Source organism: Dryobates pubescens, chromosome 7 (genome assembly GCF_014839835.1).
Source record: "Dryobates pubescens isolate bDryPub1 chromosome 7, bDryPub1.pri, whole genome shotgun sequence".
NCBI lineage: Eukaryota > Metazoa > Chordata > Aves > Piciformes > Picidae > Dryobates > Dryobates pubescens.
Window position 1 is genome coordinate 380,002 of NC_071618.1, and position 27,495 is coordinate 407,496.

The following is a 27,495-nucleotide window of genomic DNA, read 5'->3' on the forward strand; positions in this document are numbered from 1 at the left end:
CCAGAATGGAATCTGTTCTTGGCAAATATAGTAACCCTGAAATGTTATGCATACTTTGATGGCACTGAAAAACTGTTCATGCAGTCAACTGACATTTGACAGATTCAGCTGAAAGAAATTACAAAGAAGCTTTTATAGGGTGCAGTTTTATAGGGTGCAGTTATCTAGAGAGGTCCTAGGGCTCAAGAGAGTCCTAGCACTAGAGTTGGCAGGGCTCATTAAGAGGGCTTTAAACTAGGTCTGAAGGGGGTGGCTGAGGAAATCAGTCCCTCTGGAGAGCAGAGAGTGGGACACAAACTAGGGTTAATTGAGAAGTTGAGAACCCAGCTGAAGTGCATGTACACCAATGCACGCAGTATGGGCAATAAGCAAGATGAGCTGGAAGTCCTGGTCCACCAGGGTGACTATGATATAGACGCCATCGCAGAAACATGGTGGGACAACAGGCACGATTGGAGTGCTACACTGGGGGGTTACAGGCTCTTTAGGAGAGACAGGCAAAGAAGAAGAGGAGGAGGGATGGCCCTGTATATTAAGGAGTTGCTCTCTGGTAGAGAACATGAGGTGGAGGATGAAGGGATTGAGAGCCTGTGGGTTAAAATAAGAGGGAGGCCTAACAAATCTGACATCCTGGTTGGAGTCTGTTGTAGACCACCCAACCAGGATGAGGAAGCAGATGAAACATTCTATAAGCAATTGGAGGCTGTCTCAAGATCATCAGATCTTGTCCTTGTGGGTGACTTTAACCTGCCAGGTATCTGCTGGGAACTTAATTCAGCAGAAAGGAGGTAGTCCAGAAGATTTCCTGGAGTGCATGGAGGACTGCTTCCTGATGCAGCTGTTAAGTGAGCCTACCAGGGGACAGGCTCTGCTTGACCTGCTGTTCTCCAACAGAGAAGGGCTGGTGGGAGATGTGACCATGGGAGGCTGCCTAGGGTGCAGTGACCACGAGATAGTGAAGTTTTCAATATGCAGGGAGATAGGGAGGAGCACCAACAGAACCTTCACCTTGACTGCAGGAGGGCAAACTTCAGCCTGTTTAAGAAACTTATTCACAAAGTTCCCTGGGTAGCAGCCCTCAAGAACCAAGGGATCCAGGATGGTTGGACCTACTTCAAACAGGAGCTCTTGAAGGCACAGGAACTGGCAGTTCCCATGTTCTGAAAAATAAGCTGGCAGGGAAGGTGACCAGCATGGATGACCAAGCTCCTGGAGGAATTAAGGGGAAAAAAAAGGCTGTATCACCTTTGGAAGGAGGGGAAGGCTTCTCCTGATATGTTTAAGGATGTTGTTACATTATGTAGGAGAAAAATTAGAGAGGCAAAGGCCCAGTTAGAACTTAAACTGGACACTTCTGAGAAAGATAGCAAAAAGCATTTTTACAAATATACAAATGCTAAAAAGAAGGGCAAGAAGAACCTGCACTCCTTACTGGACCTGGAGGGGAACACTATAACTAAAGATGAGGGAAAGGCTGAGGTCCTGAATACCTTCTTTGCCTCAATCTTTAACAGTAAGGCAGAAGGAGATCAGGACAAGTGGCCTCCTGAGCTGGGTGATGGGGTCAGGGAGCAGTGTATTGCCCTGGAAATCCAGGAGGAATTATTTCAGGACCTGCTGCGCCACTTGGACACCCACAAGTCCATGGGACCAGATGGGATCCATCCTAGGGTGCTGAGTGAGCTGGCAGATGAGCTGGCCAAGCCGCTCTCCATCATTTTCCTCCAGTCCTGGCTCACTGGAGAGGTTCCAGATGACTGGAAACTGGCCAATGGGGTCCCCGTCCATAAGAAGGAGGAACCTAGAAACTCCAGGCCTGTCAGCCTGACCTCTGTGCCAGGGAAAATTATGGAGCAGATTATCTTGGGAGCAATAACTGTGCACCTGAAGGATGGCCAAGGGCTCAGGTCCAGCCAGCATGGATTCAGGAAAGGCAGGTCCTGCATGACCAACCCGATCTCCTTCTATGATCAGGTGACCCGTCTGGTGGATGTGGGGAGGCTGTGGATGTAGTCTACCTGGACTTCAGCAAGGCCTTTGACACTGTCCCCCACAGCAAACTGCTGGCTAAGCTGTCAGCTCGTGGCTTGGACAGCAACACTCTGTGCTGGGTTAGGAACTGGCTGGAGGCTGAGCCCAGAGAGTGGTGGTGAATGGTGCCACAGCCAGCTGGCAGCCAGTCACCAGTGGTGTCCCCCAGGGATCAGTGCTGGGCCCCAGCCTCTTTAACATCTTCATTGATGATCTGGATGAGGGGGTTGAGTCAGTCATCAGCAAGTTTGCAGATGACACCAAGTTGGGAACAGATGTTGGTCAGTTAGAGGGTAGAAAGGCTCTGCAGAGGGACCTTGACCGACTGGACAGATGGGCAGAGTCCAACATGATGGCATTCAACAAATCCAAGTGCCAGGTGCTGCACATTGGCCACAACAACCCCAGGCAGAGCTACAGGCTGGGGTTGGAGTGGCTGAAGAGCTGCCAAATAGAAAGGGACTTGGGGGTGCTGATTGACAGCCACCTAAACATGAGCCAGCAGTGTGCCCAGGTGGCCAGGAAGGCCAGTGGCATCCTGGCCTGCATCAAGAATAGTGTGGCCAGCAGGAGCAGGGAAGTCATTGTACCCCAGTACTCTGCACTGGTTAGGCCACACCTTGAGTACTGTGTCCAGTTCTGGGCCCCTCAGTTTAAGAAGGACATCAAGACACTTGAACATGTCCAGAGGAGGGCAACAAGGCTGTGAGAGTCCTTGAGCACAAGCCCTACAAGGAGAGGCTGAGGGAGCTAGGATTGTTTAGCCTGGAGAAGAGGAGGCTCAGGGGAGACCTCATTGCTCTCTACAACTACCTGAAGGGGGGCTGTAGCCAGGAGGTAGTTGGTCTCTTCTCTCAAGCAACCAGCACCAGAACAAGAGGACACAATCTCAAGCTGCACCAGGGGAAGTTTAGACTCGAGGTGAGGAGAAAGTTCTTCACTGAGAGAGTCATTCGTCATTGGAATGTGCTGCCCAGGGTGGCAGTGGAGTCACCGTCCCTGGAGGTGTTCAAGAGGGGATTGGATGTGGCACTTGGTGCAATGGTCTATTCATGAGGTCTTGGGTGACGGGTTGGACTTGATGATTTTTGTGGTCTCTTCCAACCTTGGTGATACTGTGTGATACTGTGATACCAATGAAATTAATTTAGAATTATCTTTGTTTTCCTTATTACACCAAAACATTCAGCCAGAGTGTTCCAGTAACTGCCCCTTTCTTAAAGGTGTAGCCTAAAATGGTCACAATCCACCCCTTCTAAACAATTTCATTGCCTGTTTGTCCTGTCCATCCAATCTAAAACAATATTTATAGTTCCTAAGTAAAGTTCATAGTCCATTCTGGCTATCCTCAGATGTAGATGATTCAGAAGTCCAAGAAAATCAGGCAACAAGAAAATGGAAAACAGTTTGTCACTTTGCAGATGAAGCAAAGTAAGGGAAACAGGGACTCTCAGTTGACTCAGCTCTCAGGGCTCTCAGGGTTCGTGTACCATAGATTCCTCATGCATTCCTCCTTTGGGCACGATATATCTGTACAACGCTCTGAAATTAAACTCTTTCAGCTAAAGTTAAATTTCTTTGTGGAATACACTGAATTTCACCATTCCCTTGCATTACTGTACAGTGGTGGGTTACTGTATAAAAGATAAGATATGCCAAATTGTCTGCTGAAGTTGGCTGTCAGTAAACAAACAAACCTGATCACTTTGTTCTTTGATAAACTTCCCTGAAATAATAATATGAATGTTTTACAAAATAACAGCTCAATTTTAATTGTGAAATTATTTTAGTTTCCAAGAAATATTTTGAAATGTGTTATTGTACACTGCCATCTCCTGGGAGCTCTGTGCATTTCAAAAACATCTGTTTCAGCCACTAGGACAAAGATCAGCATTTCCTAAACTAGAAGAAATTTGAGTTAAGCAAATCATTCCACAACACACAAATGGGAGAGAAAAAACCTCAGTCCATTGCCACTGACTTTTAAGAAAAATATTCTGTTCAGTTATTGCAAAAAGAAGTCAATTTTTCTTTTATAAGCAAGCTCTTCCCGGAAATGCAAAACATACAAAAGCTGAGCACTGGCAAAACTGCAGCAAGAAGGGAGTGAAAGATATTCTGATGAGTCATCAGCTATTTATATATATATATATATATATGAGTACCCACTCAAAATGAGTGTAAAAAAAATTCAAATGTGGCAGTTTCTCATTTCAAATGTGGCAGTTTCTCATGACTGCTTTCTACAAGATGTCTCAAGATGCAAAACAGGGGAGAATGGTTTGGTTAACAGAGGAAAGAGTGAACATGAATATATCTTGTATGTGCAAAACAGTTATTCTGGATAACCAGAAAACTATCATATGTCCTTACAACAGCTTTTCCAGTCTATAAAACATAATTATGAGTCTCAGTTCCCAGCTGTTGTGTTTGTGGGGCAAAACTAAACATTATAAAAGTATTTCTGTGCCTCCCCTTATTTTCAAGAAACATTGCATTTGAAATATTAAATCTCTGGTTCATTTTACATTTATTTCCTTGTATAGTTTATGCCACACATCCACAAACCAGTTTCAGAGTGCATTAGTGAGCAATTGACACTTTTATTGCCTTCTATACTATTAAAGGAATCTCTGAACAAGACATATCAGGCACAGATCAGAATAATGTCTCCAATGTGTTTTCTTTTCTGAAAGAATTTTAGATTCTGCGTAAGATTGAAATACACCAATTGGCTGCCAGTGATGTAATGACTGTGCTTACAATACCCAGTAAATGCAGAAACCCAACTGTGTTCCTTTTAAATGTGTAAATTCTACTGAATAATAGCAATAAGACACAACAGACAATACAATTCAAGGGGATTACTGACCTTTTGAGTAATTAAAGCCATTCATCTTTCAGCTTTAGAAACACTGGTGAGGAAGTAATTTCAGTTATTCAGGAGCTCTTGGCCCATCTGTTAAAACAGGCTGACTGCCCCGAGGGCAAGAAGGAAGCCAGTTCCCCCATGCACACCCCCAAATGGGGTCCAGTGAGGAAGTACTCATAGCAGATTGAAGGCAATCATTATATTACTTTGAATTAGTATGAAATGAGAGATGGGTTTCTGAAACATACTCTGCTCTCGGTTTCTAAACCCTGCATGGGTGAGGCTTGACTGTTTCTTCACAAAGCCAAAAATCAAGTGACAGCTCACTCTCTTATTTCTAGATCCTTCCTGTGATTCTCTTGTACTGCAATAATCACAGTCCTAGTTAAGGATAGGTGAGTGCACAAGGAACTAGACTACAACATAGGAAATATGGGCCAGTTAGTTCAAGATGACAAATTACCTTAGACAAGTCACTAAATCCACTTTATGCCATACATTCCCTAGCAGTAAGAAGAAGGTAACACCATTCTACCTTTGGGCAAACACTAATGCCGCTGGTATAATGGGGGTGACAGCCATTAGAATAAAGAGGCATTACTTCTCCTGATATTTAAAAAAAGTACTCTTAAAATGTAATGTCTTGTTGATAAAGGTACCAGACTTGACAAACACAACCTCACTTCACACCACAAGCTGATCTTCTGACCTGGCTGAAACCCCAGTCCCGTCCCACTGAACAGTAAGGTTGGCTTACCCAGACAAAGTTGCACTGTGACTAATAAGAAACACACTGAGAGCCTTCTGCCCAGCTCCACCTCTCCAGTAAAACTGTTTCTACTATTGATTTCCTCGAGTGAAAAAGAGAAGTTAATAATGTTTTCCCCCTCTTTGCACCTTCATTCCTATGGTTATTTTATTGTGCTTGTAGCCTGTCCATGAAAAATCCAGCTCCTGAGAGAATGAAGTCACCCCATGTGTATTTAATCTCCTTATATTGTCTATGCACTTGGCTTGTACTAATGTGGCTGTTATATCAGCCACCCTACTCCTCTTCCTTTCTAGCATTTTGTTGTACATTTCCATAAGATCATTGGCATAAGCACACCAAATACTATTCTTCACCTCCCTAAATAAACGTTCTTCTCCTTTTTTCACTTCTCTTTCATTCTCACATGCACATCCTCTATCTCTTCACTTCTCTCTTTCCCTTTTCCTCTTCTTGTTACCCACAGAATTTCCATTTGACTGGTCCTGTCCTCACCCTACCCATGCCTACAGGAAGCTTCTTTTGATTTTACACTTAGAAAGTTCCTATATTACATTTCTATTCTGAAATCTCACTGAGAAAATAAGTATCATCTTGGGTTTTATATTGTCTACCTAGAAGCATTCGCCCATTCTCTGTTCTGGAATTCAGGGCAATTATACCTTTTCCATCCTCTTCACATTTTAGCGCAGGTCTAGTAGCATCTCTATAGTTATTCTTCTCAGCAAAAGCATGGAATCTGTAACACAAAATGAGTTTTCACCAGTACATAAGCTACACAAATACTTCCCTAATTTTAAGAAGATTCATGTCATGCATACAAAATCATAGTGTATACAACTTCAGAAATAATTTGCTTATCTATTCAAGATACTGAAATCTTCAACTACAACAACACAATGAATATTATCAAACTTTTCATATCCATTTACGTGCATTATGAAGTCATATCATTAAGAACATCCTTTCATTTTGGTGTCATTTACTCTGAGGCACCTTCATTTTCAATCTCCTGGAAATCTATTTTTAATTCATGTTTCTAGCATGCTGAGCAAGCATGTCACTTGAGATGTCTCAGATAATACTAACAGCTTTTTATCAGATAATCCTCACATCTGAAAGCTCAACAGGAACATTTATTCCATTATTGACATACAAATCAGGAAGTCAAGCAGACGTCATCTACCCTTCTTGTCAAAACATAAAAGCTCCCAGGGCAAGAAAAAGAAAGTATTTCTAAATGAGAACTACACTTGAAACAGGCTCGATTCATGAAAAGCCCATGAACTTGGCCATTCCTATGGGACAGGTTGACTTAAACTTATACATATTGGACAAATACCCACCAGCAAGATATTAATTGGCCCAGTAAGTTTATGCACCAAAGCAGGACTCAAGTGAAAAAGAAGATAGTGGGAATTGTATCAAGCGAAACAATGCCTTTCAGCATCTTGCCACAACCCCTCCTTGCCCCTTTCTCTACCATACAAGAAATATTAACTTTCCATTTTTAAAAGAGGTAAAAACACTGCCAAAAGAAAATGAAGGATCGTGATTGGCAATGTACCTGGTATCATGGAGGTACCATGGTTCTAAATGACCACAATCATTTTAGACACACAGTACACCATAGCAGACATAACACTTTCCCAGAGTCTTGTTTTTGGCAGAGACTCCATCTCTTAACAGCTACTTCTAAACACAGATGGTTATAAAAGAGCTAAGCAGCTGCCATCTTACCAATTGCTCTGCTGTTATTTGGGAGATTTGTACTGTTGGAGGTCTTCCCACTCTTGAACAAACAACAGTGAAACAGAGAGAGCAAGCAGCCATTTCACAGTTCTGTAACTGTATAGTGACTTCTGTTAAGCAAACACCTACTGACTCCTACTGCCTTCCTGCTGTTCAGCATGAGTTTGGTATTCTGGGAATTTGTGTTTGTTTGTTTTCATTATTTAAATATCAGAATGAAGATTAAAGTTTTATTATCCCTTTCTACTGAAGGGATTCACCAAATAGCTGATTCCCAGGGTAAAGCAGCCAACAAGGGGTAGAATATATCAGTTTCCACCAACCATACCAAATAAATGCTAGAGAGCACGGTATAGAACTGCATTTCCACACAATAATGCCTGATAGATAACACCACATCAATTTTGTGTTGTTCCAGGAACTTCCTGTTTAGGGAAGGCATTACCTTTTTAGTACATGTCTGCATGGCACTTGATCCAAGAAAATTCTAGAGCCTTTGATGGTGCCTGTAGATATTACTAGAGTGTAAAGCAGCACAATAAATGCTTGTTTCAGTTTATGCTATGACCCTTTCTCCTGAACAATTTTTCAGACTTCAAAAGAGAAGCAGTGACAATGTAGTATATGAAAAACAAATGGCTTTTCTGCAAGCCAGTGAGCACCCATGTGGAGACGGCCTGCTCAAGTATGTCTTGCATTTTACTCATATCACCTAGATTACTTCCCCAGTTTCCCCAGATCACTTACTGAACTGCTTTGTCTCATTTTCCCCAAAAGCAAAAACAGGGATTACGTTCAGATATCTTTAGCCAGATTTGGCGACAACGGAGGTTCTTGGAATCAATACGGCTGACCAATATGATCGGGTATTGATCCTTTATTGTTCCAGTATTGCAGGCCTATGGCTCAGGCCTATGGTGAAAGCATGGCACAGTAAACCATGGAAGGAAAGGAGATAGGACAGGTAGGAAAAGAAGAAGAAGTGCGTAGCAAGGGAACTGCTACAATTTATATAACCATGGTGTGCCTTGTTGGCATGGACTCATTGGTCCCCTATGAGTGACCACACATCACACTATTATAGATTATTGGTCCAACTATGGATGACACACGAGGTTTGTTGATGCAGGTGCATGTCCTGTTGTCCCGAGATAACTTGCTATGTTTCTAGTACCAGCGTCTTGTTTTAGTTACAGTGCTGCAAGCACAGCACTGTTTTGGTACACTGCTAGCTGGCTCTGCACTTATGCTGAGCATGGCCTACCACCATGTCAGGCTCTAGGCCTGCACTGCCAGATTGCTCACACTGCTCGTCACTATCATTTCCACAGATATCTTCCGACATCTTTCCTACCATCAAAGCACTTTACAAGTACTGAAAGCATTACCGTCCTGTATCTTTGTCATACCTGCCACAGGCCAAGTGGCTCAGCTCTTTCAGAAAAATAATAGTTTCATCTTCTGTAGCATTGAAAGATACAGCGTTGACTGGACAGGGGGCATCAGAAACCTTTGCAAGGAGTAGCTGCTTTGTGTCCATGGGAACATCACCCACAGCAAAATAATAAACAGCTTCAACCTGTTATTAAACAGAGAAAAAAAATCAGAATTGGACGATACTGTTGTATGTAGATGCCTGGCACTGTCCAATGCTGAGTACTGGCAAGACAATTTGATAGAACTAATGCATTACTTGGGCTATAACATTTTAAGATCTTTGGTTCTCCCTCCCATTTACTCTAGTAATTCAAATGAATTCCACTAAAAATTCCCTGAAGAAGAAAATCTGGCCCACATCCCCTGCATCTGATTTGAAACCAAAGAGAGATGGAAGGAAAGACAACTGTATTATTGGTCAGGACAATGCTTTGTGCCACATGCCACTTTTATGAAGAGAGGTGCTATGTTCATGCTTTGCCAGGGCTGAAAATCAGTAGCTTTTACACTAGACATAATTCTACTGGCAGCATGTATTTTGAGGGTACAAAAGATGCATTGTTCTTTAAATGCTACTGTGGGTATTTACACATCACAGTCTCACAGTATAACTAAGGTTGGAAAAGACCCCAAGGATCATCGAGTCCAACCTGTCTCGACAGACCTCACAACTAGACCATGGCACCAAGTACCACGCCCAATCCCCTCTTGAACACCTCCAGGGACAGTGACTCCACCACCTCCCTGGGCAGCCCATTCCAATGACAAATGACTCGCTCAGTGAAGAACTTTCTCCTCACCTCAAGTCTAAACCTCCCCTGGCACACCTTGAGACTGTGTCCTCTTGTTCTGGTGCTGGTTGCCTGGGAGAAGACACCAACCCCCTCCTGTCTACAACCACCTTTCAGGTAGTTGTAGAGGGCAATGAGGTCACCCCTGAGCCTTCTCTTCTCCAGGCTAAACAATCCCAGCTCCCTCAGCCTCTCCTCATACGGCTTATGCTCAAGGCCTCTCCCCAGCCTTGTTGCCCTTCTCTGGAAACATTCAAGTGTCTCAATGTACTTCTTAAACTGAGGGGCCCAGAACTGGACACAGTACTCAAGGTGTGGCCTAACCAATGCAGAGTACAGGGGCACAATGACCTCCCTGCTCCTGCTGGCCACACTATTCCTAATACAGGCCAGGATGCCATTGGCCCTCTTGGCCACCTGGGCACACTGCTGGCTCATGTTTAGGCGGGTGTCAATCAGCACCCCCAGGTCCCTCTCTGTTTGGCAGCTCTCCAGCCACTCTGACCCCAGCCTGTAGCTCTGCATGGGGTTGCCGTGGCCAAGTGCAGCACATGTGCTGGTTGCAGCTGGGGTAGCATTAATATTCTTCATAGTAGCTGGTACGGGGCTATGTTTTGGATTTGTGCTGGAAATAGTGTTGATAACACACGGATGTTTCAGTTACTCCTGAGCAGTGATTACACAGAGTCAAGGCCTTTTCTACTCACTACACCCCACCAGCAAGTAGTGGGGGGTGCACAGAAAAATGGGAGGCACAGCTGACTCCAACCAACCAAAGGGCTATTCCGTATCATATGATGTCATGCTAGGCATATAAAGCCCAGGGAAGAAGAAGGAAGGGGGGAATGTTTGGAGTGGTGGCATTTGCCTTCCCAAGTAATTGTTAGCTTGATAGATGCCAGCTTTCCTAGAGATCATGAAACACCAGCCTGCTGGTGAGAAGTGGCGAATGAATTCCTTGGTTTGCTTTGCTTGTGCATGTTGCTTTTGCTTTAACCGTTAAACTTTCTTTCTCAGCCTATGTGTTCTCTCACCTTTTGGGTTCTCTCTCCCATCCTGATGTGAGGGAGTGAGCTAGTCACTGTGTGGGGCTTAGTTACCAGTACATAATTTGTATTTTTTATAACTTCCCAAAGCAGAGGGAGCTTGGCAGGTTTATTATGACCACATTCATTTATGTTTTGAAAATGTTATTGCAAGAAGAGAAAGAAGTTGAAGAAATATCACAGTATCACAGTATCACAGTATCACAGTAACTAAGGTTGGAAGAGACCCCAAGGATCATCAAGTCCAACCTGTTCCAACAGACCTCACGACTAGACCATGGCACCAAGTGCCACGTCCAATCCCCTCTTGAACACCTCCAGGGACGGCGACTCCACCACCTCCCTGGGCAGCCCATTCCAATGACGAATGACTCGCTCAGTGAAGAACTTTTTCATCACCTCGAGTCTAAACCTCCCCTGACACAACTTGAGACTGTGTCCCCTTGTTCTGGTGCTGGTTGCCTGGGAGAAGAGACCAACCCCCACCTGGCTACAACCACCCTTCAGGTAGTTGTAGAGGGCAATGAGGTCGCCTCTGATCCTTCTCTTCTCCAGGCTAAACAATCCCAGCTCCCTCAGCCTCTCCTCATAGGGCTGTGCTCAAGGCCTCTCACCAGCCTTGTTGCCCTTCTCTGGACACGTTCAAGTGTCTCGATGTCCTTCCTAAACTGAGGGGCCCAGAACTGGACACAGTACTCAAGGTGTGGCCTAACCAATGCAGAGTACAGGGGCACAATGACCTCCCTGCTCCTGCTGGCCACACTATTCCTAATACAGGCCAGGATGCCATTGGCCTTCTTGGCCACCTGGGCACACTGCTGGCTCATGTTTAGGCGGGTGTCAATCAGCACCCCCAGGTCCCTCTCCGTTTGGCAGCTCTCCAGCCACTCTGACCCCAGCCTGTAGCTCTGCATGGGGTTGCCGTGGCCAAAGTGCAGCACCCGGCACTTAGACTTATTAAATGCCATCCCATTGGACTCTGCCCATCTGTCCAGTCGGTCAAGGTCCCTCTGCAGAGCCTTTCTACCCTCTAACTGACTAACATCTGTTCCCAACTTGGTGTCATCTGCAAACTTGCTGATGACTGACTCAACCCCCTCATCCAGATCATCAATGAAGATGTTAAAGAGGATGGGGCCCAGCACTGATCCCTGGGGGACGCCACTGGTGACTGGCCGCCAGCCGGATGTGGCACCATTCACCACCACTCTCTGGGCTCGGCCCTCCAGCCAGTTCCTAACCCAGCACAGAGTGTTGTGGTCCAAACCACGAGCTGACAGCTTAGCCAGCAGTTTACTGTGGGGGACGGTGTCAAAGGCCTTGCTGAAGTCCAGATAGACTACATCCACAGGCCTCCCCACATCCACCAGACGGGTCACCTGATCATAGAAGGAGATCAGGTTGGAGAGGCAGGACCTGCCCTTCCTAAATCCATGTTGGCTGGACCCGAGCCCTTGGCCATCCTTCAGGTGCGCAGTTATTGCCGCCAGGATAATCTGCTCCATCACTTTCCCTGGCACTGAGGTCAGGCTGACTGGTCTGTAGTTTCCAGGTTCCTCCATCCGTCCCTTCTTGTGGATGGGCACCACATTGGCCAGTTTCAGTCACCTGGGACCTCTCCAGTGAGCCAGGACTGGAGGAAAATGATGGAGAGCGGCTTGGCCAGCTCATCTGCCAGCTCTCTCAGCACCCTAGGATGGATCCCATCCGGTCCCACGGACTTATGGGTGTCCAAGTGGCTCAGCAGGTCCCGGACTAATTCCTCATGGATTTCTGGGGCATTACACTGCTCCCCGACCCTATTACCCAGCTCAGGAGGCCACTCATCCTGGACTCCTACCTTGCTGTTAAACATTGAGGCAAAGAAGGCGTTCAGGACCTCAGCCTTTTCCTCATCTTTGGTCACCATGTTCCCCTCCAGGTCCAGTAAGGAGTGGAGGTTCTTCTTGCCCTTCTTTTTAGCATTGATATATTTGTAAAATTGCTTTTTATTATCTTTCACAGAGGTGGCCAGCTTCGGTTCCAACTGGGCCTTTGCCTCTCTAATTTTATTCCTACATAGTCTAACCACTTCCTTGAACATACCTCGAGAAGCCTTCCCCTCCTTCCAAAGGTGATACAGCCTCTTTTTTTCCCTTAAATCCTTCAGGAGCTGCTTGCTCATCCAGGCCGGTCGCCTTCCCCTGGGCTCATCTTTCGGCACATGGGGACCGCCAGTTCCTGTGCCTTCAAGAGCTCCTGTTTGAAGTAGGTCCAACCCTCCTGGACCCCTCGGTTCATGAGGGTTGGTACCCAGGGAACTTTACAAATAAGTTTCTTAAAGAGGCTGAAGTTTGCCCTCCGGAAGTCCAAGGTGAAGGTTCTGTTGGTGCTCCTCCCTATCTCCCTGCAGATTGAAAACTTCACTATCTCGTGGTCACTGCACCCTAGGCAGCCTCCCACGGTCACATCTCCCACTAGCCCTTCCCTATTGGAGAGCAGCAAGTCAAGCAGAGCCTGTCCCCTGGTAGGCTCACTTAACAGCTGCGTCAGGAAGCAATCCTCTATCCGCTCCAGGAATCTTCTGGACTGCCTTCTCTCTGCTGAATTAAGTTCCCAGCAGATATCCGGCAGGTTGAAGTCCCCCACGAGGACAAGATCTGATGATCTTGAAACAGCCTCCAGTTGTTTATAGAATAATTCATCAGCCTCCTCATCCTGGTTGGGTGGTCTATAACAGACTCCAACCAGGATGTCAGATTTGTTGGGCTGCCCTCTGATTTTAACCCACAGGCTCTCAATTCCCTCATCTTCCACCTCGAGTTCTGAGGCAGAAAGTGTCTCCCTAATATACAAAGCCACCCCTCCTCCAATCCTCCCTCGCCTATCCCTCCTAAAGAGCCTGTAGCCCCCCAGTGTAGCACTCCAATTGTGCCTGTTGTCCCACCATGTTTCTGAGATGGCAACTATATCATAGTTGCCCTGGTGGATTAGGACCTCCAGCTCATCTTGCTTATTGCCTAGGCTGCGTGCATTGGTGTACATGCACTGCAGCTGGGCTCCTGAGCTCTCAATTGACCCTACCTTGTGCTCTACTCTTACCTCTGCAGAGGGACCGATGTCTTCACCCACCCCCTTCAGACCTAGTTTAAAGCCCTCCTAATGAGTCCTGCCAACTCCAGTGCTAGGACTCTCTTGCCCCTTCTAGATAAATGCACCCCATCAGGACCCAGGAGGTCGGGTGCCGTAAAAGTAGCCCCATGATCAAAGAAACCAAAGTTCTTCCGCTGGCACCATTCCCTGAGCCACTTGTTGATGGTGTGGGTTCTCCCGTTCCTCTCAGTGTACTCCCCTGCCACTGAGGGAACTGAGCAGAACACCACTTGTGCGCCTGCCCCATCAATCAATTGTCCAAGGGCCCTGAACTCCTTCTTAATTGCCCTGGTGCCCTTCCTGTCGATCTCATCACTCCCAGCCTGTATTACCAGCAGAGGGTAATAGTCAGAGGGACTGATGAGCTTGGGGATTCCCCTTGCAATGTCCCTTACCTGCGCCCCAGGTAGAGAGCAGACCACCCTGTGGGATGGGTCGGGACGACATATGGGTCCCTCAGTACCCCCCAGGAGAGAGTCCCCAACAACTATAACCCTTCTCCTTTTCTTTGTGGAGCTGGTCGTTATAGCTGGTAGTGGCCGCTTGGCCTTAGGCTTGGCCTTAGGCTGCTCCCTGGAGCTGGTCGTTACAGCCGGTGGGGACCGCTTGGCCTTGATCTCCCCTCTGGATGGCTGCTCCTCAGCCCTCTCATCCCCACCGCCCTCAGCCCGCAGGGCCTCATACTTATTATGCAAGGGCAGCGGAGGAGGAGGAGATGGCCGGGGTGGATTTCTCTTGCCACCCTTGGCAGGGACTTGTGTCCATCCCTCTCCGTTTTCAGGGGCCCGTCCCTCAGCAGGGGAGATCTGCAGAGCCTTCTCCCACAAGTCTAACTCCCTTTCACTTTCCCTTATTGACCTTAGCCTAGACACCTCCTCTTTCAGCTCGGCCACTTCATCCTTCAGCTCAGCCACCAGGCTGAGGAGAAAGTTCACCTGTTCACACCTGACACAGGTGTCCTCACCCTCTCCCTCTTCCTCTATTCCAACTGCCAGGCTGAAGCACTCTCTGCAGCTGGCAGCCTGGACTCCAGCATGCTGGAGAAACAACTCTGTCTGGGTAGATGCTGTTTTTCTACCCTTGGTCCGAGTAATGACCATGGTGCAGCGTATGAGTGAAAACAAAAACAAGCAGCCGAAAGGCTCTCGGCTACCGAGCCAAAATGGCGCCGCGCGCACAGCCCGCCCGGGATTTAAATCTCCCGCGGCTGACGTCAGGCACTAGCTCCTGTGCACGCTCGCGAGAGCACGAGCCCGCCTCAATCCCTGCCCCCGAGGAGTCCTCCCGACCCGCTAAACCCCGAAAGCAAGGCAAAAAGCCCAGCAGAAACTCACAAAGCGAGCGGTGCTGTCCCGAAGGAGCGGTTCTGACCGGCTACCGAGCCAAAATCCTTTAGGTATTGCCAGAGTATTACATTATGATACATATATCACCTGCACTTACCTGTGCTAACAATCCTCATGGTAAGCATGCTGATTGAATTTGCATAGTCATTAAAAACAAATGTAGCAACAGTTATTCTATGATGATGTTCAAGACAATAAATACAGTGTATCAGTCCTGTGGCATGGTGCACAGCAACTGGTAAGTAAATTATAAATAGTTGATTAACTGAAAAATACAGCTGAATATGACTAGAAATCCTCGGAGATGCATTGCAACTATCTGAGTCTGGGATAGCACTGAGGAAACAATTCTGCATCTACATAATTTCATGCAGTAGTAAAGCAAATTCAGCATCACCTGTAAGAGTGTTCATGCATTTCCACTACTGCCCTTGATAATGATTTATATTTCAGTTCCCTGAGACCACATACTGGCAGAAGTTTCCAGGTTGTAGGATCCCTGTATGGTCCCACATCATGTGCATGTTGATACCATACATATGATTTCATTCTCTCTCTCCTCTGTATTTTTCTAGGGCTAATCCTCAGCATTGGAAGATCTCTCCCAAGCAGAACCCAACGTCTGGCTAGAGCAGTCAAATTAACAAAACGGCACCTTGCCACCTCAGGCTTCCCTTGGACCCTGTAGAGGGGGTGAGACATCCCATGTGGGAGACAGGGCCCATAGGTACAGACCACACTTGCCTGGGAGCAAGAAGGTCCGTAGTTGGCCAAGTGTCCTGTTAATGCCAGACAAATATGAAGGTTAAAGAGAAGAATTAATGTTTTTCATTAAAGATTAACAAAATACTTATTAGCTTTAGAAAAAAGTGCACAGAAGCAGAATTAAAGAACTCCTGCATCTATCTGTGCTTTAGTTCAACTTTACAAGGTTCCCTCTTGGTTTCATCCAGCTAAAAAAGCTATCTGAGCATGCACACAGTTCTCTAGCTGAAACCCAGTTCCTGAACAACACCTTGTTCCAATTCCTTTTCCTGAGGAGGCGCCTGACATGGAGGAATGCATGCATATTGCACAACCACTTTTCCCTGTGTTCCTTCAGTTCCACATCTTCTCCTTCCCCCTCCTAAGACTACCAATAATGCATAAACTTGATATTCAATAAGGATAACCATTTTCACATTTCCTCCAGAGGATGTACTGCCTGCCTCTGCAACTTTCAAAATACTGACATTTCTTGGGCTAAGCTGATGCAGAACCAACTACTCATAAGAAAATAAATAAAATTGCTAACCACAGACAATCCACTCTACTTAACCACAAGTTAAGGTTAAAACCTTTCAATTATAATTTATGCAGCCATCGAAGCAAGAGAAAAAACTTTGTAAAAGAATAGGAAGGAGAACATGAGTAGTTCCCAAAAGTCTTTACGCGGGTGGAGAGAGGTGTTTTGGAAGGGTGATCCACACTACTGGGTGGCACCTTGACAGAACCACAAGTTAAACACTGTAGATGAATCAGAGAGAGAGAATCATCCAGGCTGGAAAGGACCTTTGAGATCATCAAGTCCAGACATTTTGCCCACTCCACCAAGTCTGTCACTATAGCGTGTCCCCAGGCACCATATCCACACAGCTTTTAAATGTGTACAGGAATCTGTGGCAGGTTGAGCTCAAAGGATTGCAACATCACAGCAGAGTGATCTTTAGCTTGAGACAGACAGGTCACTATGAAAGAAATCCAAAGATTCTCCCCCAGCCTGCAGTGTCACTGTTGGACAGCTTTTAATTCCTCTTTATTCATATTCAGACACACCAGGATAAGCAAGCCTTTTATCCAGACAGATAATACCGAAATCTAAATATGATGATTTTCATTTCCCGCCAGGAAATCAGTAATATACTGCAAATTGAAAATGTTAATAAAATTTATGAAGAAGGCATTTTAAAAAAGAAGTAATAAAAAATCTCACTGTTGCATGATTTGTTCCTAGTTGAATTCCTAGCATCTCATTTCTAAGCATCTCATTTCCTAGCATCTCTTTCCAAGCATCTCATCTTGATGAGAATCCAGATGAACTGGGAACCAGAAGGCAACTCATGTCAAATTTACCTTCTCCTTCAAAAAGTGCCTCAGAATCAGACATACAGAAGAGTTAGGATTGGATGTGTGCACAGAGGTCGATCTTAATGGCAGTGAAAACCGTTGATTCTAGTCCCCACAGAGTAGGTAAAATTTTCCATTTAATTGGGGTGCTAGGGAACTGAAACAATGCACATATTAAGCAAATTTCATAACATATCTCTTCAACAATACAAAGTTTAAGTGACCAGCTCCATTGGTGGCATATATGATTTATGACTCTGCTATACTGAATAAAGTAATATAGTACTTTTAGAAATGGACAAAATTTACGTGCAGCAATACCTGTGCATGCTTTGTCTTTTTTCCTGAAAGAAAACTCTAGCTATAACCTGGCTGGTGAAAAAGAATTTGCACACCCCAGCCGTAAGTCAATGCTTCAATAAATCTCTATACTTACTGTTTTGGATTTTAAATGTAATTTTTCATGATCACTTCAGATAAGAAAAAAAAATAGTTTCCCTGTCTTCAATAATGTTGATACTAGCAATTATCTCATAAACTTGAAGCCCTGAAAAACATATATGGCGAAGAAAGCAGAAGGGAAGATATTTTCTCTTTCCCTTAATGACTGAATATGTTATTCATTCTGTGTACTCTAGAAAATAAAATAAACAAGTTTCTGCATTCAAAATACAGCACATTTATATAAACAGGCCATCAGTAAACACAGTATGTGACTACACTTTGAGGAAAAAAAAATTCCAAATGCTGTCATTAATATTTATCCTTACAATATTCATCAGGCCAAAATCACAGTAGTCAGTCTGGCACTGAATATTCTTGGATTTACCTGAGGCTTCTGAAAAGATGTGTGAGCTTACCACTTCATCACTCATGGCTTCCAGCAGGGCTTCAACAGAGGTGGTATGGCTGGCAGCTGTCATACAGTCCAGCTTCCCGAGCCACGTAATAGCAGACTTTACAGTATGCTCAGACACAGGAGGAGATTTCTGTTCCCACTTCGTAAGACCCTGAGCAGCTCTGGAAATGACATCAACTATAAATCAGAAACAGCAAGAATAATGCTGTCAGAGCAAAAGAGTAGAGCTCTGCTATTGTTCTATTCTTTAGTAATAATTACAATAAACCACAGATCCTAAATCTAATGAACTAAATGAACAAGAGGAAAATAAAACCCTTAGAAAAATACTGCCCTTTTTAATTTGTTTGTTCATTTGGTTTTTTGTTTGCAACGACTGTTTCCAAAGTATGGTCAAGAGAGCTAAAGTACGTTAAAAACAGTTCCCAGTTCTTACCTCCCCCTCAACATAAAACCACAATCAGAGGTGAGAAAAACAGTTTCTAGCTTCCACAACTTGCTACATGACCTGTGTTCCAGACCATTTAAAATGACAATCTTTTTTTCTAGTAGGGCTGATTTTTATCTACCCATCAAAATAAACTTGTGATGCTAAGATTTTTGATATTTAATTGATCAAAGGCCTCAGTGGCAGTGCTGGAGTACGAAGTATACAAGTATGTATGTGTGGTGGTTTAAGCCTTAACTGGGAGTTAAGAGCTCAGATGGGGGCAAGGCTGAGAATCTCTCCCCTGCTCCCCCCTCCTCCCCCCACAGCAGAGAGGGAAAAAAAAAGGAAAGGAGCAAATCCACCAAACAATAATTTGGAATTGGCTTGGAAATAAAGAGGTAAACATTTTTTATTTTAAACAAAATAAAACAAAACTAACTATATCAAGAACAGGTAAGATTCACAAGGGCAAGGAACAGGGATGGATGGGAGGGGGACAAAGAGGAAGAATACAAAACCAGTTTTATTCTGAAGAGGTGGGGAGGCAGCAGGGAGAAGGATCAGGCCTGACAACGTGGCAGAGGAGCAGGAGGGCAGCCGCAATAGCTCTCATCCAGAAGAGACAGGAGCCAAAAGGAGAACTAATGACCCCAATGCCTTCCTTTTTATACCCTAGCTGGGCAGGGAGTGGGGAGTGGAATAGACTCAGCTTCCCGGGCTGGGGGATGTCGGGGGAACACCCTGCAAAGTACCCACAAGCCCTCCACCCTGTTTTGGTTTTTGTTTTCAGAATGGGTGTTAACCCACCACAGTATGCCTGTGCACTTGTACATAAAATGACAAGAAGCAAATTTTAGAAAACTGGTTCCAGTATTAGTGACATTCCATCAAGCACTATTTTTAAGTTTCCTGCAAATCTAAAGGCTAAGTATGCTTTCCAGTATTATTTTTAAGTAGTAATTTATACAGTATGTTGTCCTTTCTCCTTCCTGTGCCAACAAACAAATCAAAGAACATAGTTATTGTGCCTCAATTCTGGCTTGGTGTTGAAATAGTTTTTAAATAAAATGGTTTATGTGCTTCTCAAAAGCTATGGAAGTTATATTTTACTTTTCAAATCTCAGTTGAGTCACAAACTAGAGAATTAAAAATCAAATCTGTGGGACAAAGCTTGGGTCATACAACGTTAAGAATCACAGTGCAGTTGCAAGTTATTATTGTGGAACCAATTTTAAAATTATATGTCCCAATTTGCACGTTGCTTGTTTCATAGTCATAGTTCTACTCATCTATCCAAATCCAAGTTTATGCTTTCAAACCTCTACACATATATGAGAAACTGTGCAAAAATACATAATTTTGAATAGCTGTTTCAATTCTTCTATTTGTAACTAAACCCAAATCCATTTATTCATATTGGGAACAAGCACTTGTCTTTTGTCATGGAAATCTAGCATTGTTTCCTAGTTCGATTTCTGTGACCATAGAAATCTTCAGAAATACAAATTACTATGCCTGTGCCTAAGGCACTTGAAGAAGTGTACATCTAGCTGTAAGGCAAAAACCTGTAATGCCCAAAGACCAAAGCAGTCAGATGGGACCTCATTGTTTTACTCCATAATACTTAGATGCCTGGAACATGATTGCTATGGCAAAGACCTTATCTTTCTGTTTTTCTGTATTACATCTGTAGATGGCATTTATCAGTATTTGGGCTCTGTTAGTCTTTATCTGTTCTTCAGAACAATGGTCTTCTGTTAAATGGAAGTAGCAAACTCAGCACAACTTTGTGTGAAATTTGGTGGAGAATCTATATATATTACCATGACATAAATCAGGACAATTTCCACTAGAGAAAGTGTACTATCCAATCAAATATATGACTCCATTTTATTATCCAGAAATGATGAGTCATGGACTCTTTGTTCAACCTGGAGAAGAGATGGCTCCAGTGAAACCTTATTGCAGCCTTCCAAGATTTAAAGGTGGGGCTTGTAAGAAAAATGGAAACAGACTTTTTAGCAGGGCCTGTGGTGATAGGACAAGGCATAATGGTTTTAAACTAAAAGAAGGTAGATTCAAAGTAGATAGAAGGAAGAAACTTTTTACAAGGAGGGTTGTGAAACACTCTTGTTGCCCAGAAACATTATAGATGCCCCATCCCTGGAAACATTCAAAGTCAGGATGGATGGGTCAACCTGATCTAGTTAAACATGAGGGTGGGGGGCGAGTTGGGTTGGACTAGGTGACCTTTAAAGGTCTGTTCCAACCCAAACCAGTCTATGATTCCATGAGTCTTTCTGCTTACTGAATGAGGTTGAATTTGCCAATTTGGGTCACCTATTCTATAAGTAGCACACAAATTGCATCCCAACATACATCAAATTCAGCTGGACCTGCTGTGCCAAAATCCAAAACAATGACAATGCACTGTTCTTGAATCACTCCAAATATCTGCCATCTCTCACTGGTTCCATTCGCTGCATATATAGCTCAATAGCTCCCATTAGACAATCCACAAAATGAAGAATCAGTTCTTTTTTGGTTGTCAGCTTTATTTAAATAATGGAGAGAAAGAAATTCAACATTAAAAAAAAACAAATAATATAAATGCAGCCCCAAGCCTAGCACAGCTGCAGTAGCTGGTTTGCAAGGGCCAGATATGCCAGCCAAGGTAGCACTGAAAATAACCCATTTTTATTTCACTATTTGAAGAGCAAATACTTGACAAATGCATCTAAGCTATAAAGAAAAGATACTGCATTTTGTTCTAATTGCTTTTCATAATCTTTTTATATGAGCATGGGACCGTGCCAGTGGGTTGTCTGACTTGTCTGTCTCAAGGCTGAAGCAATTTGAATGAGCTGAACACAATCTAGAATGTAGAAAGGGCTGCAGAGCAGATGGGTGAACAAACAAGGACACAGAAATTTTGTACCTTCTTAGGCTAGAATTTTGGGTAGCTCTTTAAATTTTGTTCAGCCATACAAGGGATCATGGTTTGGTTCTAGGGCCCTTCAATCTTCACCTTTTCTTTAGCATTTGAAAGGAATATGTAAAGTGTTTCCTGTTAGTACTATTATTTCACTAACAATGCCCAGCATTACAGATTAACTATTTGTGGGTAAGTGCTTAGGCAAATTTAGTTCAGACAGCTGCAATCAAAAAATAAAACTTCCCATACTATATTAGCAAATAAGAAAAACCTGGACTCTCTATTAATATATGTATGTACATTCACCACACAAAATGATCTGTGGGTTTAAAAATTCACTGCAGGTTCCAGCAGTGACCTCCCCACAATATCCCTGACCCATGTAAGCTAATTCAATGGCTGACTTCTACCTCCAACTACCTTTCTGAGACTAAGTACAAAGAACATTTCTCAGGGAGAAAATATTTTGTGTGTGAGTCTGCACACTTCTTACTCTCATTTGTATTTTTCTCTGTTCCTTAATGGCATCTAGGGCCCTGTAATGTGCATCCCAGATACAGAGTCTCAGGCTGTCTGCCAAAGGAATGTAGGCCTGGGAAGGAGCACTTAGAAAATCCAGTTTCCTCCTATGACAGCCAGACTCATACAAAGAAACTTACTGCACTACATCAGTCAAACTCCATCTTAAAATAAAGCAGCTTCCTTGCACCACTCTTTCACTTGGAGTTGGCCAGTCCAGATTCCCATTTCTCTGAGCGCTGGAAAATCTCTGACTGTCCAGCCTAAATTTATTCATGGCAGTTCCTACCCATTCATTCTTGGACGAGCCTGCCTTCTAGCATAGAAAACTATAGCTTTCCCTTGCTTCTGTAATTTGCCTTTCTGTAGGCACTCAAGGGTAATAATGCTACATTTTTTCAGTCTTCTTTAGTCTTACTTACACATACCAACATCAATAAAGCCTTCTTATATAAGATCAGCACTCCATTACAGTTTATCCTACTAGTACTTCCCAGGACCCATTGTGGTTTGAACTGCTGCTTCTTCACCTGTGGTAACTGTACACAATATCTTAAAGGAGATTTCACCAGATCTTGTATAGAGGCACTGCTACCTTAATGCTCTAGAAATGTTTTTTCTACTGCTTGCAACATGTCCTAAGATTACAAGACATTATGTGTATATTTCATATGGAATTAATGGGGGGGGAGGGGGCAAATGAGCAGAAAAGGTTCCCTGAAATTATTCTTTCCCTATTTTTAAGCCTTGTGCCTTAGAAGTGACTAGTTACCAGGAAAAAAAAGGCAAGCCATTTGCTTTTGTAAAACCCTTTATGAATTAACTCTCTCCTCCTTTGCTCACATGCATATCTCTTCAATCAGAATCCATCCCCTTAACAATGGGGCTGCCAGCAGCTGTTGCTAAGACATTCCTTAGAACATGAGGCTGGGCAGAGATCCAGCAAGCTGTCTCTGTCAGTAGACTGAGCCTTTTGTGACCTGCTGGCACTAAGCAAAGCAGTGCTTTGCATTGGCAATGACAGCACATTATATCTTCTTATTTCAGCATTACCGTTTCTTTTATTGACTTTATTTTTTTAATTCAGCTGAGCACATTCTGTGTAAGTGTCCCCTCTTTAAGACATGGTAAATGTTGCTTAGAAACTACAGTCTTGTCTGGAAAGATTTGCTCTAATGTTGCACCAAGGGAAGAGGATAAGGCTTTGCCACCAATTGTTATCACTAACAGTTAGACAAAACATGAAAACAAAATCTACATTCAAAATTACCACAAAGAATACACACATTTTGTGCCATAGGAAGACATTTTTGCCACATCATTCTGCTAGTGATAACAACTTCTAAGTGCATAGGCAAGTTACCAGAAGGCAGTCCCACTTACATTATACACGGCGCCACCTTGTGCTCCCTTGTATTGAGGAAACAGACCATCTACATACTGAGAATCCACAAGTTTCCCCAAGGAGGTCACATAACCTACAGTAAACATTGTAACAGATCAAGTTGCTAATCATAAGGATTACTTGGAACAGGTACTTTCAGCTTAGTGAGCATACCATCCATGTGTGAGGCATGTGCATCTGTACTGAACTCTTGACATTAAGGAACTTGAGAGAAATTCTAATTATCTTTTTAATATTTTTTTTTCTCAGTATGTCTGTGATGGGATCCTGAGAGCACCAATAGGCCGTTACTGCCCTGATTAACCTCAACTGGGGTTTCTACTTACAGGGTGTTTATACTTAGGCACCCAGTCTGCTTTAAACTGTGTTGTAACATTATCGCTCTCAAGTTTGGCTAAGGGACCTCTCTCCTGGATAGACCTCTCAGACCTGTATTATAGCCTTGTCTCCAATTCTATATCCTGGATGTGGCTCTAGAACCTATGTTGTGGCCTTGTCTCCAGTCATGTGCTTGGCTTAATTCCCTAACTGGACTTCACCGTAGCCATGATTGTCTGTGCAGCATCCTTGCTAGCAGCACTCTGCTCTGGGTGTGGTCTTAGATACTCCAGGGCTTGCAGCCTGGTCAGTGAGGGCACTGCCTGGGCTGTGATCCTGTTTAGCTCCTGTCTCATTTTTTCCCCACAGAGCAGCCCTGTTCTTGCTGTTCCCTGACAGTTTAGTCAGAAGTGTGGAAAACCCTCACATATATTTATAGACCAAAAAAGCTACAGGAGGCTTTAATAAAAGAAGGTTTAGGCAATTAAACTTTTGTATTATCCATTTACCTCACAACAGGACTTGCAAACATTTGTCCATCAAACAGAATACAACATCTGGTACAGATAATGCTGTTCTCTTACACAACTAAATGGGTGCAGAAGTGGGTGCATCTGAAGAAAAGGTTGCACTCTGCTCTTTCAGTAGCTAGAAATCTACAGGATCTCCACTGATAGGAAAACATTAGGGGAGGGAATATTGAACGTCACAAAGCAACTATTCTGTACAGCATGCTGCCCTGCTCAGCGAGTACGTTCTGCTCTTAAAATTACAGTGTAACATTAACCCCACCTAAAAGCTTCTTCTTCACCTACAGCATACAGGATTTCAGGATCTGCGCTGTTAATCTTTGAATGCCCCATGGACACAAGCCAGACAAAATCTTGCATTATTAGAACAATTGCAGTTCCTACTTTTCAGGCAGCAGGTTGTTTAAAGAAAAGAGTACTTTACCACGCTCTGAAAAGCACTGTTATGGCAGTGATTAATAATTATTAGTAAACTCTTCCCCTCCTGTTGCCAGATAACTGCAAAGGAATATTTTTCTATAGCATTTACATTAAAAGCAGCCTGTATTCTTATCAGATTTAACTGCTTCCTTATAGCTGGATCCCTGGAAATAATATACTATTCCCAAGAAGAATGGCTAGCCTTGATGATCGACTAGTAAAACACAGATTATGGCATGGCACACATTATGTTTGCCCTCTAAAAATAGGGAGAGATTTTATAGTATATTAGTTTCAGGAAAAAGACTAACAGCCTCAGCAGCATGATTTATTTCCCAGCTACTGCTAAACTGGAGAAGACGAATTGGAGCCTAGAGTAAAGCAACAGTAGAGTTGATAAGCAAAGCCCTACTCAGATCCTAAGTCCTCCTCATAAGTAAAGGAAATGGAGTTCCTCAGTTCTCTGACCTGGCAAGGTCAGTAACTGTGGACACAGTTTACTTTTCTGACATTATCATAAAATTAAGAGACAACACTGAAATATCCTCTCTGCACTGCAGTGCAAAATGAGCATAACCCTATACACTATTCAAATTATTGGTTTGTCTTATACCTTTCCAGTGCTGGAATCCAATCTGTGACAAAATCTGGGATAGGGACAATTTGTTTCTTTTGAGTCCATGAAGTTGAAGCCATTTAGAAGATGAAACAAGGAGCTGTACATCTGTGTCCCACTGACTGACTGAGAAACTCCTTTCATTCTTGTTTGATTTCTTCTTCTGGGCCTCACTGGAGTCTTTGAAATCTTGTCCGTGCTTTGAATCAAAGGCATCTGTTATAAGGGCAAATGAGGGAAATACAAGATTTATATTTTAATGAAGTGATTAACTCAGATTGTCTCCTTTCTTTACCTGTATTCTGTGATACTCTGTACACATATAACTCACCTCTTGTTTTCTTTTGTTGTATTGAACAATGTTCTTAATCTAGAAAGCTTCTCTCAGTCCTACACATCTATTTGATATTATGTCTTTTTATTAATCATATGCATTTCCCATCAATTTATTAAAGAAAATGGCTTTTGCATGCTGCAAACTAAGCTTTTAAATCTAAGTCCAGTTTGCCAAATGGCAATTATTCTAGCTCCTAAGACACCTCTCAAAAGACTTCAGAATCAGAACCTGTAACAAACATTCAAAGATTGTCAAACCACTACATAGACATTAGAAGCATTATGCAATGAATAAGGATTCCTTAACAATTACACGTTGAACTCCTACTACCTGCAATAGCAGTGGCAGCAGCAGACCCTGCTTTATTTCAAGGCTAGTGAAACTCCCTCTCCTCACATCATTAACCTCAAGTCTATAATGATGTTTCTGGCAGTATCTGCTCCAAGCTGTGATGGATCATGTGCATGCACAGGAAATCACAGACATGAAGGTCCAGTTCTAAGTGCTATAGAACAATGAATGTATTTCAGCACTCATGTATGGTTGGCTGAGCTAGCTCCACTTGCAGCTGCCATCAGAGGCAGCTCAGAGCCCAGGCAGAAATGGAAGCGATGGCAACAGTAATGCCTCTGTCCTCAGTACAGAAATTCTAGGAGGACTTTGGTGTTTCCTGTTCACTCTCAAAATACTCTGCATGAACTAAGATGGCTCTAGTTGATTAAACACCCTTGATGTACCTAGGTTTACTTTCTGCAGGCTTTTGAAATTTCTGTCTGTTTTCCCCAGCATCCACATTATCTGGAGTATCATAGTCCTCCATTGCCCATATACTGTAAGCTGGCTGTAAACGTACTGCATGGATCAAACTGGCCCAAAATACAAAGAAGGGTACTTTCACCTTTCATGACTAAAAAATAACCCTCAGTCTAGTATGGAATATAATCAGAACTCTCTGCTCAGACAGTTATTAGAAGAACTGACCTGGTTCATTAGAAAGATTGTTCCTCATTAATAATACATAAAGGAAACAAGACTATAGCTTCAGAACTCATCTTTCAGTGACAGAAGGCTTCTATATGATGCAGACTGGCACCAGCTTTTGAACAGTCATCAGTCATACAAGCAGAACACTGGGCTTGCATGCATGTAGAGGCTGGCATTTTACCAGCCCTCCTCTTCTGCCCAATACAGAAGTACCAGTGACAGATGTTAACTCTAGAGAAAGACAGGTGAAGGTCTGCAGCTGTTTGAGCTTTGTATATAGTCAGGCATTATTCAGAGTCACTTGAATGGTCATTCCTAGTTTCCTCCACCAAAAATGCAGAAAGGCTAGCACAGAACCCCACATACAGCACAGGTGACAGCTTCAGAATGGCCTGCACACAGCACACCACAATGACTGGAAGTTATCCTGGAGAACATGGAATCTATGCAAAAATAGTCTGGAAATACTCACAGTCACTCCAGGCAAGTCTCTTATATGGACTACCAGTCATGACAGATGTCCTGAATGGCAGCTCCTCTTTGTTTTCTTCTAAAAAACCTGAGAAATTATTATGGTTTTAAAATATTAAAATACTGCCAGTCAATATGAACTGGAGACCAGCTCCACAGGCCCAGGCAATAATAAACTGCAGAAGGCGAAGATCAAGATTTTCCTCAGGGAAAACAAAGTTAAAAATGAGAAAGGACTGCTATTCTTAATTTCAAGAAAGGCTAAAGTCAGATTTGACAGGGAGCCCTGCATGCACATATGGGAAAGTGGGAAATTGGTAATATGTTTGTCCTTCCTTCCCTCTATCCATTATTATTAAAAAAAGAAGCCAGTGCAGAAGCTTCCACAC

General features: G+C 43.5%; 1 protein-coding gene across 1 annotated transcript in view; it reads right to left on the reverse strand.

The window, feature by feature from the left end:
• The window catches only part of VWA3B (von Willebrand factor A domain containing 3B), a 158,966-nt gene extending 131,819 nt beyond the window's left edge, over positions 1 to 27,147 (reverse strand). Inside the window, 10 exon segments of the mRNA XM_054163167.1 lie at positions 3,729 to 3,757; positions 6,335 to 6,411; positions 8,834 to 9,003; positions 18,143 to 18,302; positions 20,880 to 21,045; positions 21,048 to 21,123; positions 23,409 to 23,503; positions 25,312 to 25,530; positions 26,745 to 26,747; positions 27,108 to 27,147. Of these exon segments, the coding sequence (XP_054019142.1) occupies positions 3,729 to 3,757; positions 6,335 to 6,411; positions 8,834 to 9,003; positions 18,143 to 18,302; positions 20,880 to 21,045; positions 21,048 to 21,123; positions 23,409 to 23,503; positions 25,312 to 25,530; positions 26,745 to 26,747; positions 27,108 to 27,147 (1,035 nt within the window).
• Positions 27,148 to 27,495: the final 348 nt, after the last annotated feature.